The following is a 12,363-nucleotide window of genomic DNA, read 5'->3' as shown; positions in this document are numbered from 1 at the left end:
GAAATGTTGAAAAGGGATTCCAGGACCCAAAAATCTGTACTTTTGCTCATGTAGTCAGCTTCTTGTTGCTAGGATGAACATCCAACTAGACACAGTATATGGAAAGAGCAGGTTTGTTTCAGGCTTAAAGAGTCCAGGGAACACCATAATTGGTGGGAAAGCTGGCTCCCAGTCATAGATCTAAGCAGAGAGACACCAGCAGCAGCCAGCACCACAAGCAAGCAAGCACAAACTGCCAGAGCTCAAGGTGCTCTCTCCAGACCTCGGGGCTAGAATGCAGAGCCACCCTAGCGACACTCCCCTCTAACAGGAATCGCCTGAGTCTCTAGGAGCCAAGCATTCAAACTACCACAGCAAATATCTCAGAGCCCTGCTACACAACTCTGTGAAGGACTTAGGACTTTTGGCCCCTACACCACTAGAAGAGATCATCATAGTACACTGTCAAAACGTGTTTGAAATCCACAGGTCTTTCATTCATCTACAGAGTCCTCATCACTGTCATGTCTTAGGGTGTGAGCCATATTAACTTTTCCCAACTTGTGTCAGGTATAAACATTGTAATTATCTAAAAGGTGTCCTTTCTCCAGTTTTCCAAGGGTGACTGCCTTGCCTCATACCCTGATGCCCAGGTTCTAGTGGGACTCCTAGTTAACCTATAAGGACCCAGGATGTCTGACACAAGATACTGTGTGCCCTAGGACAGAGAACTTAGAAGGTGTGAGTTATCAGTCTCCTGATTCCACGCATTCTCTAACTAGACTGCTTCTATGGACAAGGATGGCAGATTCTCTCAGTCTAATTTTTGTCACACTTCAGTGAGCATGAATTAACCTCACAAGGTGACAGAGGTAGTAATCATAGGGATGTAAAGGGTGCAACCCTATTTTGCTCAGTTGTGACCAAAAATACTCAGAAAATAAATGTCAATAGTACACATTCATAGAACTGAATGTCAAAATAAAAAAAAAAAACACAATAATTTGGGGCAAGAGCAATTTGCTACTCAAAAGCTGAGATGTACCTGTGAGCTGGACTCATGAGGCCACCTGCTCCTTCCTCCACGGGGGAGGGCTTCAAGGTGGAGGTGCACGCGCCTCTACTCCCAGAACTATATAATATTAGAACCAGAGAGGAAATGGTCCATTTGTCAACACCAACTATGGCAGGCCCTGTCAAAGACGGACTGAAAAGATCCATTCTTTCATGGAGCAAACATTCTAGCAGGGACAGAGAAGACACACAGTTGTAACAGGGGAATAAAGAGAGTAAATGGGAAAATAAGGACCCAAGGCAGGTGGTAACCCCAGAATCTCTGCCGCTGCTCCAGCTGTCACATACTCTACTTCTGCAAGATTGGGTTGAGATAGAAAGGACCTACTCCGGGCTAGGGCTAGAGTGCACCCAGCTTGGGCTGCGATGGAAGCTTTCTTCCTGCAAAGCCAGTATTTCCTTTTCTGGCCCTCCCGAAGGTAAGTTTCCTTCTTCCACTTCTCCAGCCAGCCCTTCAGGACCAAGCCCCGCAGGGCGGGGCCTCGGACACGCGCTGGCGCGTCCAGCAGGTGGCAGCAGCGAGCGGCCGCGCCCCCCGCGCTGCCAACCCGCGAGCCCACATCATGGATGGCGAGCTCTCGGGTTTCGCCCTGCTCGCGGTGCCATCGCGGACAGCGGACGACCAGCAGGATTCATGAGCCGGTCGCAGGGGGCCGGGGCAGGGGCCTCTGGCTCCAGACGCTGGCCGAGAGGTGGGTCCCGGGGCGGGTCACTGCTCCTGAGGCCGGGCGGGGACGCGCTGCCCCCGCCCTGCCTCCCCGTGGTCCACACCCCCTTCGGGCTCCGCAGCCGGGGCTAGGAGAGCGCGGCGAGCGCGCGAGCGGCGCTGTCAGCCCCGCGGCGGCCCGGGCTTGGGATCCTGGGAACGGGGCACTGGGCACCCGAGTCCTCCTGGCCTCCCCTCCGCCCTGCGCTCACCTGCGCTCTGGTCCACTCGCCTTCAAGGCCAGCGACTGCAGCCCAGACGGAGAGGGGCGGGCAGCGGGAGAGCGCACCTGAGGATACAGAGCTGGCCCTGCCCTGCCTTTCCGCCCCCAGGTGATGAGTGAGGCCGGGAGAGCCGAATTAAAAAGCCACCGGGGCCTCCGTGTTGAATGAAAGACCCAGAGCAAAGGCATCACCATGAACACGAGCAGTAAGTGGATCCTCCTCTCCTTTGCCATGGGAACAGGGGTGGGGGCGGGAGGTGCAGGAGCCTGCGCTCAGGCTGCCTGGAAGGAGGAAGGAAGCTGGCTGGAATCGGTGGGGACACCTGACACCAGTCTCCCTGCTTTGGGTGCTTTCTAAGCTCTGTGACGCGGGGACGGATTTTGGGTCTGGCTTTTCATGATGATTTTGCTAATGTTGAGTCGGAGCTACCGGTGGCCTCTATCTGGAAGGCTGCTGTCTCCTTCTAGCCATGCCTGGAAAGGCCTCAGAAGCAGCACTGTGGCCATTGTCTGCCTGTGGGGGTTCCGAGGAGACCCTCCTGCCCACATCTGGAAGTGCATGGAGGTTCTGTACGCTCCGGAACGCACGGGGCGCCGGGAGGCTGTGGGTGCCATGGGATGGCAAAAAGCAATTTGATAAACAAATCCTCAGGAAACCGCCTCTGGGTTTGGAGACTTGGGAAGATCCGGCTCCTGTGCCCCTCAGTGCAAGGGGCCAGGCGGCTTCTCCACCTACCCACAGGCTGCTTAGCCACTCAAGAAAACCGGAGGAAGGGACAAACCCTTGGAGCAAAGGCTCAAATGTACCAGAGGCAACAACTAACAGCCTAGAGCAGACATGCTGCTGCTGGCTGGGCCTTGCCTACTGAGACATGCACTGAGCAATTGCCTTCTGTACACACGGTCCCCCTAACCATGGACTTTGGATGAGGTGCTGTGAGCTGAGTGATTACATGGGAGGCACAGCTGGGCTCGTGCTCCCACTCCTGCTCGTGTCTGCTTCGTTTGCCCACGTCATCCCAGGCTGGAGTGCCACTGCTGCTCCCGAGGGCCCCCATGAATATTTACTGCCAGGGGCCTCTGACTTTAGGGATCAGCCCCAACTTGTCCCCTGGACGGCAGAGCTGAAAGAGCAGAGGGGTTAAATTAGATCCTTCCGGTATAACAATCCACCACTTATTGTTTTTGTAAAAGCTAGGGGAAAAAAAATCAGCACCTTAGTGAGACTGTGTCTAGCCCAGCCCGTGTTTCCTCACCCTCCCTCTGTTTCAAGGCCGTTGGCATAGAGAAGAGGAAAACACAGCAAAGCCACTGAGATGGAAATGAAATATATTTATTTACTACGTATTTGTGTGACTCATCGCTCCACCGTCTTCCTTTGTGTATCGCATAGCTATGCTAAGCAAGCGAGGCTGGACTCCCTTTGCCTCTTACAGCCAAAGAATTTTGCCTCTCGATGATGACAATCTGGAACGATGCTTTGGCTTCATGCCATGCTCAAGAAAAGAGCAAAATCCTGTCGACCCAGTCGCCAAGTGGGCCACATGTTTGCATCTGTGTGCTTCCAGAATTAAGGTGTGCATTGCCTGTCACTTCTCATTCTACCTAGGGGGAAATGTATATATGGAAGTCTTTCCCACTAACTAATAGAAGCAAAGGATGGCTCGTCTGGTTTTCAAGGAATTAAGAAAGGCTAGAAGCAACTAACTCTGCCTTTTCACTGTCTGGAATCCTAAGAAACTCTTGTTCCATTAGTTAGCCCAAGAGAAAAAAACAGATTCTTTTTTCTTAAAAGAAGAATGATCAATAGTGTTACATGCTATAGATGACAAGGACTGAAAAATGCAATTTTTTAAAGCAGGGAATGTTTTCAGTTTGCAGGAGTCATGGAAAATAGGCAGTAGAATGGTCAAGGTCGCCTTGGGACCCCCTGACTTTCCCAGAAGAAGAAATGCTCTGGGGAACCCTTAGGGAGAATCTGGCTCAGGGTGTGGGAGCTAGACTCTTATCATTGAGCTTTCTTCCAACTGGGAGAACCTAAAATGGAGAAAGTAGAAATGAGACCTCCCAAGAGTGGCAAGGCTCCTCCCATCCTCAACACTACAGTGATGGGCATACTTAGCCATGCCTGGCTTTTTACACTCCATTTGGGTCACAGGGGCAGAGTCTTGGCAGGAGGCCCTTGACTGACCTGATGAGGTAAAAAATGCTACCTTTTGAGATGTGAAATTCTGTCATTCAAAATTATTAACATAATTCTCACAACTCTCACTTGTGCTGTCTCACTTCCAGATAGGGTTACTTGGCGCAGCGCCTCTCCTGGCTCTCGGCAGACTCTTCCCTCCGAGCTGGAGAAGGGCTCAGTTTCATAGATGAGACTATTGCTAAGTTTTGCACCTTCCAGTCATGCAGGTAATTGGATTGCAGATGGTGCTGGAATGGGTGCTGTGTTTGACAGTGGGAACTGTTCAGTGATTCAAAGCCAGCACCAAAATTTGGGCAGAACCTGAGCTTACTATTAAGTTTCTAGTGATTTCTTCCAGAGAAGAGCACAAAGCTATTGTTTTGGGGCAACTACTAGAGTTGATGGAGTTGGGCATGGTGGTCTGTAATTCCAGAACAATGGCAGCTGAGGCAGGAGGATTACTGTGGGTTCAGGCCAGCCTGGACTTCAGGATGAAAACCTGTCTCAAAGGGAGGTAGGAAGAGGGAAGGGAAGGACTAAAGAAGAGAGCAGTTCAGGCTCTGAATCACAGAGTCTCAAGTTCAAGTCTTCCTATTAGCTGTGTCATTTTCAACATGTCTCATCTGTACAAGTTGGAATGGAATAAAACTAAATAAAACATTGTGTGTAAAATAGACTGAGGAATCTTATCTATGGACATAGTTGTCATTGTGGCAGTGACAGGTGATCAGGCTGTCACATTCACTCTGGTGGTCCTTGTCACCATTGGCCTCAGGACTTTAGCAAACTGGTCCTTGAATGTCACACTTTGCCATGAATTTAGAGGTGTGCCTGAGGGGTGACTTTTGAGGAATAAACAGAAGTATAAAGAAATGCTGTGTAACCACATGTAATTGCTTTTATTAATAAGAACCCCATTTCTCACATAATAAAATAGGACAGCACTCAGTAATTACACAGTGGGGATTTTAGTCTCATTAGGATCCTTTTTCTTGAAATCTTAGCATTAGCACAGTACATACTAGATGCTTCTGAGAAAACTGAGGGGTGGAGTGGAAGACAGACCTGGAGGCAGCAACAGGTGATGTCTGTTCCAATAAGTGGACCAACTAGAGCAGGGCTTCTTTTTTTGTTTGTTTTGTTGTTGTTGTTGTTGTTGTTTGTTTTTTCGAGGCTGGGTCTCACTCTGGTCCAGGCTGACCTGGAATTAACTCTGTAGTCTCAGGGTGGCCTTGAACTCACAGCAATCCTCCTACCTCTGCCTCCCGAGTGCTGGGATTAAAGGCATGCGCCACCACGCCCAGCAAGAGCAGGGCTCCTTGAACTGACACTCCATTTGTGACCCCTTTATGCCCCATAACTCATGTGTGTGTGTGTGTGCGTGTGCGCACATGTACATGGCGTATACACATGTACACAGAGGCCAGAGAAAGACGTCAGGTATCCTGTCACTCTTCTGCCTTGTTTCCCTGAGATAGTCTGTCCCTGGACTTGGAGCTCCCATTTTTCAGTTGGACTGGCTGACCCAGGAGCTCTGAGGATCCATCTCCACCCTCCTCAACACTACAGTGATGGGCATACTTAGTCATGCCTGGCTTTTAAGTTGGTGCTAGGGATCAAACTCAGGCCTTCATCAAGCACTTTTACCATGGAAATCATCTCCCTAGCCCTTCCAAGAAACTTTCAAGGGACCGTAGGTAGGTAGGTATATAAAATAGGTACACAAATCTATATTCACTGATAATAAATTATAAAAATGATTTTAAAACATTTGGTATACATATAACAACATGTTTGTGAAGCCATCTATTCAGCCCAAAACTTACCATTTTTTAAGGATGAAAGCAGCTTTGCATACTAAGATGGATTTGTTTATTTATTTGATTTTTCAAGGTAGGGTCCTACTCTAGCCTAGGCTGACCTGGAATTCACTATGTAGTCTCAGGGTGGCCTTGAACTCATGGTGATCCTCCTACCTCTGCCTCCCAGGTGCTGAGACTAAAGGTGTGCACCACCAAGAGATCAGATTTTTTTTATTTTTACATTAAAAATTAAATCCTGGAGCTGGAGAAATGGCTTAGTGGTTAAGGCACTTGCCTGCGAAGCCTAAGGACCTAGGTTCAACTCCCCAGAACCCATGTAAGCCAGATGCACATGGTGGCACATGCATCTGGAGTTCGTTTGCAGTGGCTAGAAGCCCTGGCAGCCTATTCTCTCTCCCTCTCTCTGCCCCCCTTCTTTCTCCCTCCTTCTGTCTGTAATACATAAATAAATAAAAATTTTCAATATTTTTTTTAAAAAATTAAATCTTGGCTGGGTATTTAGAACTATAGGACATACAACATTTTCAATGTGTTTTTCAGAGTTAATTGATATTTTGATTTTATTATTGCCAATTCTGAGAACACCACCTTGTATAAATATGTAGTATAAAATGGGAGAAGTATTTAGAGCCATTTCAGGAATTGTTGAAGATTCTGTCCTAATCCCAAGCCAAAATTCATTTAATGAACTTTTATGAAATTCAAGTAAGCAACTCACAGCAGTTTTCAAAATCAAGTATTCTAACACAAAATATACTAATTTGATACTTACATGCTGAGAAATGACAGTAGAAAAATACTAAGTCCTTGTTTTCTGGTTAATTGAATTAGAATATTTGTACACAAGCAGAAGACTTTGTATGTGCGTTCAAACGCTGTAGTTCATCACATGTATCTCAAACCCAAGGCGAGGTGAGCTAGGCAACACTCATTGACCCTGTGTGGTGCAATGGCACGCGCAGTACAGCGTGCATGCATGTGCTGAGAACCAAGGCTGTAACGAAGTCTTGCACTACAGCAAGGCTGCATGGTGACCGAAACACCTCAGATTTATTACACATTTGATTGTGGATTAATTTGCAGTTGTCATATACTCAAAAACCTTTTACTATTGCCATATTTTTCACAACTCCCACATATGGAAGAACAAGGGTCCAAAGACAAGAGAAGACCCAGTTGGGTTAGAAAATGCCCACACTCCACCGGGTAAAGAATTCAGAGGGGATAGGAGTCAGGCCAGTTATTGCCACTGGTTACTACGGGCTGGCTCTTCCATCCTGTTTTCTCTCTTCCTGCATGCTACCAACCTAATTCCAGGGATCATTTGTCTTCTGACACACTCACGCAGCCCTTAACTGGAGTCCAATCATCCCCTTACTGTTCCCCTGTGTCCACTCTGCATCCCTTTCCATAGTGTTCCACATGGCCTGACCTGGGTTCCTTACCAGCCCTCCCTCTTCTACCCTGTGCAGGCCTGTGTCCTTCTCGTGTCTGCCTCTGTCCAGGCAGGGCTTGCTCCTGCAGACTCCCCCAGGCATCCAGTCCTCTCTCCACTTCACCAGCCCCTCTGTTCGTGCCCATACCTCACCCCACTGAGCTCATCGCTCTCCAGAGCTACCGAAGTTCTCTCCAGCACCTAATCCAACTAGCATCTCCCTCGAGGATGTTCATAGGCATGGAACCTCATCTCTGACATTACATATTCATCCAGATGGTGCCTTCCTTGAAGCCCATCTTCCCAAACAACCAATTCCATATGAGCTGTGGCATGTAGCCTGTGCCAATAGCACATCCTAGGTGTTTTCTTCATTCTACTTTTCGTGTTGCTGTTGTCATGAACCCAACCATTTTTTCTCACAGCCTAAGGCCAGGGAACACCAGGTGTGTGTTCTCAGGTAGCATTGATGTTCAGTTATTTATTTCCAGTCAAAATTCCTAAGTTGATGGTAGGAGTTCCATCAGAGGCAGTTTTGTCTCTGACAAAACGTCATGCTCCTTACTTAGGTCAGAGCTCCTGAATGCCACAGGCCTTCTTATGTGCACAACTCAAGACTGGCTCATTCTCAAATAGCCTGAGCATGCTGCACATGGTGAACCATGCCCTCAGTGCACTGGAGTGCTAACAGATTATATTTTGGAGTCAATTGTCTTTTGTTAAAAAGAGTATTCAGGGATCGGATAACCCCACAAAGAAGTCACTTGGTAGGAAGAACCTGAGCTTAGGGGTATGGATTCCCAAATCAAAATTTAAGATCTATCACATACTCTGTGATCTCAGGTACAATGATTTACATCTATTCCATCAATAAAATGACAAGTGGATCAAGTGAAATGCCATGAGAAACTAATGGGAATGGATCTGAGCTGAATCTGAACTTGGCTACTGAGTGAAGCAGAGTCTGATATTCTAAAAGCCAAACTTGCAGGCTGTTTTGCAGTACAGTGGCCAGTGTGGGGTTTTGTACAGAGAAGAGCCACAGCTTTCAGGGAGATAATTAACCTGGTATCGATGTGGCTTAGACAGATGGGAAATGAGAACCCTACATGAGAGACACATTGTTCTAGTTCAGAAAAGGCACAAGGGCCTGGATTTGGGGTGGTTGTAAAATAGAAGTAAGTGCAGAAATTCCTTAGAAAATTGATGGATAACCTCTGTCTGCTTGTAGTATGGGGTAAAGTAGAGAATATTCTCTGGTAGTATTCTGGCAGGGAACAGATGGGAAATGGGAAGGGATTTTGAAAGAAAGACTCTTCACAAACTTATAGGAAAGGCACAGAAAAACAAACAGGGAAAATCAGCAATGGTCCAAGACTAGGAGGCTAAGTAACAAAGGCCATTACCTTCTCCTGCCACTGACTGTCCCTACCATGATTGTTGAAGGAAGGAAATGGGAGGCCCAGCTACCATTGTGTAGCCACTACCTAACAGAGCTTGTGGTCCTTGGCCCCAAGATGGCATCCAAACTTGTTCTAGGGAAGGAGTCAGAGGACAAATATCTCCCTCTCTTCTCTCCCTTGGGTACATCCCAGTGGCCCAATCCCATCAGGAGCCATAGGACAGAGAAGGCAGTGACAGGCCTGTAGCCACTAGCTTCTCAAGACTTCCTGTGGCTAAGCACAGGGTAGGGAGGGAGGCAATAAGGGTCTGGAGAGGCAAGGGACATCACAATGGAAGCCCCCCGCACCAGGAGCAAGATGCCCTTCCTCTGCTAAGGCCATTGCCTGCATGCAGAGTTCTGAGACTTCCTTGCCAGTCCAAACAAACCCAGTGGGAAGGCCACTCAAGAAATTCCAAACGTGTGAAGCAGGTATAATGGAGGTGATTGGATACATTATAGGAATAAAGTTGGTCATTTTTAAACAGTGCTTCCCAAATGAATGAAGTTGTTGAGAGGGAATGATCGCTTGGGAATAAGGAGACAGGATGAATAATAAAGTTGTTGAGAGGTATTACTTGAGAATAAGGGACATGAGGAATAATGAAGTTGTTGACAGTGATTACTTGAGAATAAGGGGACATGAGGAATAACGTAAGTAACCATTTTAAAATCATGCATAGTAATTATAGCACATCCCTAAAAATCATAATGTCATTTCAGGAGTACTTGCATTGTATAAAGGAAATGATATCAATTCTGAACTCTAACTTTCCTATCTGGAAAAAGCTTTATCTTGCTGCGATAGTATCTACTGTGGTGAATGGTCAGCCCTTGGCTCTCACCCAACATCTCCAGATACCATTGTAAATGAATAGAAAACAACCAGAAGTGTATAAGCACCTTCCACTCTGTGGGTATTTTGCAATTAAATTGCCATCCTGTAGGGTTTTGGTTTTCTTTTTTTTTTTTTTTTTTTTTTTTGGATTTTTTGGTTTTTATTATTTTGGTTTCTCAAGGTAGGGTCTTACTCCAACCCAGGCTGACCTGGAATTCACTATGTACTCTCAGGGTGGCCTCACAGTGATCCTCCTACCTCTGCCTCCTGAGTGCTAGGATTAAAGGTATGTGCCACCATGCCCAGCTCATTCTGTAGTTCTTTAGGGAACACTGGACCTAAATTGCTAGGTATAAATTCTATCTCCAACCCTTAATTCCTGTGTGTTCTTGAGTAAGTTATTAGCTTTCTCTGCATCCCAGTTCACCTTGTTGGTAATGATTATCACAGTGTTGTGGTAGTTTGAATTTACATCCCCCAATAGACTCGGATGTTTTATTAAAGCTTGTTATTTGGTCTTCCAGCTGCCTGGCTGGATGAGGTGTCACTGGGGTGGGTCCTGGGGTCCAGCCCTAAGGTGTTAATGAGGTCAGATCTGAATTCCAGCCTAAGGTATGCAGACTAGCTCTGCCTGGGCTTCCTGTGGCTTGATACTGGCTTGTGGTACTGGTGGTGGCTTTTCTCTGGGCATGGATTTGAGAAAAGAGGCCAGCTTCTTCTGCCATTATGAAACTTCCCCTGGATCTGTAAGCTTCGAATAAATGCCATTCTTTCCATAAACTGTGTCTGGTTTGGAAGTTTATCCCAGAAGTGTGGAGCTGACTACAACAAGGGTGAAATAATAGGATTTCTCACATAGTGTTCATAAATAAATAAGTCTGTAGTTATAAAATGCTTAAAATGGTGCCCAACACATAGCAAGTGAAGAAGAAATAGTGTGTTTTAGTGTGCCAGGCTTACATGGCATTACAAGCTGGGCGGCTTAAACAACAGAGGTGTATTGCTTTACAGTCCTGGAGACTAAATGTCCAGAGTCAAGGAGTCAACACAGCAGATTCCTTCAGATGGTTGTTGGGCTCCACACCTGTCCTAGCTGTGGCTGGCTGCAGTCTCCTCATCACATCTTCCAACTGTGTCTTTGCCTACATTTCCCCTTTTGATTTGGACATAGTTAAGTTGGATTAGAGCCACCCTTGTGACCTCATTTTAACTTGGTTATCTCTGTCAAAGCTATCTCCATATAAGGTCACATTCTGAGGAGCCAGATCTTGGGATCTCTGGGAATGAATCCGGAGGAGACACAAGTCAATCCCCAGCACCAAGTTTGAGAAGGAAATGACCCTCAAGGGGAAGACTTGCCTATGGCTTGGTTCCCCACAAACATCAGCCAGTCATCAGGTGCCAACAGACAATAGGTAATACCAGTGTCACCATGGTCCTCTCTAGCCTTGATGTTTAAACACTCATTTTGCCATCCCTGAACAGAAAGGTGGACCTCATGATGTTCACATGCAGGAGGTCCCCCACAGGAGGACCAAAGGTGACTTAGCATGTCCATAGTCAGCTTGCTGAATACACACCCCACCCCCATACAAGTCAGTAAGGAAAGAGAATTTATAGGTATGGTTCTGGTTCCCAGTCTGTCTTGCTCCTGGAAATGTCCACCAAGGGGAATAAAACTTGAATTATGTGTTCACTCAACACCAGATCTGTACTGGGGATGATGCAGGAGTGTGACATAAATGCAGGTAGTGTGATCCTCGCCTTCACAGACTGTTCATGTTGGTACAATGTGATCTGGTGGCCTGCATAATAGACATGCTTAACTTATACTGAATTTTGAAGAAATTTGGATTATTTGCCAATGTTGAGATTTCTAGCTTCTCTTAAACAAAATGAAATGAAACACAAATGGGAGAGCCTGGAGCCCTGATTATATTGTCCTACATGACCAGTCAGTAGGAGTCCCAGCTTTGTGTTGGTTGTATACTCATCTGTCCTTGACCACAGTAGCTACAATTTCCTGTTGCTTGATACCTCTATGCTATTTTGCCACCATAGGCACTTGAATTTATATACCCCAGACTAGTAGATAATTCATGCAGCATCAAATGTGGAGAGGTTGTGTCTTCCCACAGAGATAGGAAACTGTAGCTGATACATGATGTTCATGTGAGAATGTCCTGCCTGGATCTACAATTGATTAACACTGACATGCTATTAAAGTCCTCTTAAAGGGAGAAAACCCCAACTGTAGGTCCTCATTTCTCTGGCAGGCTTACTCGCAGAAGTGGGGGGGTATTGTGTCCTGTTAGATATAGACAGGTAAATATCAGGCAAAAGTGTCCTGGCCCACTTCTTGGTGCTCAGCCTTATTTCCAAGGAACCTAGAAGTAGATGGTAGGGCCAAGAGCAAAGGAAACTCTTCAGGATTAGTGATTCTCACTGCCCCAAACAAGGCATCCTGGGGGTATCCTTGGGTGGTTGCTCCACAATTGTTCTGACATCAAGAACACCCCTGGTCCAGCTGAGGACATACACTGACAGCAATCTGTGTTAGCACAGTCAACTCAGATAAGACAGCCCACCAGGAGTAATTGCTAGGAGGCCACAACAGCAATCCCATATCACTAACTGGGACCTTTCTAGAATATTCTGT

At 46.7% G+C, this 12,363-nt stretch overlaps 1 protein-coding gene across 5 annotated transcripts in view; it reads left to right on the top strand.

The window, feature by feature from the left end:
* The first annotated feature begins 1,599 nt into the window (after window positions 1–1,599).
* Window positions 1,600–12,363, top strand: part of Ablim3 (actin binding LIM protein family member 3) — a 128,358-nt gene continuing 117,594 nt past the window's right edge. For all 5 annotated transcript variants that reach the window (XM_045132529.1, XM_045132528.1, XM_045132526.1 and 2 more), the window contains exons 1-2: window positions 1,600–1,745; window positions 2,092–2,188. In XM_045132529.1, the coding sequence (XP_044988464.1) occupies window positions 2,176–2,188 (13 nt within the window). In that variant the 5' untranslated portion in view covers window positions 1,600–1,745; window positions 2,092–2,175. The remainder of the gene's footprint in view (window positions 1,746–2,091; window positions 2,189–12,363) is intronic.

The sequence above is a fragment of the Jaculus jaculus genome, chromosome 13, assembly GCF_020740685.1.
Source record: "Jaculus jaculus isolate mJacJac1 chromosome 13, mJacJac1.mat.Y.cur, whole genome shotgun sequence".
NCBI lineage: Eukaryota > Metazoa > Chordata > Mammalia > Rodentia > Dipodidae > Jaculus > Jaculus jaculus.
This window is presented reverse-complemented; position numbering and strand designations above follow the sequence as displayed.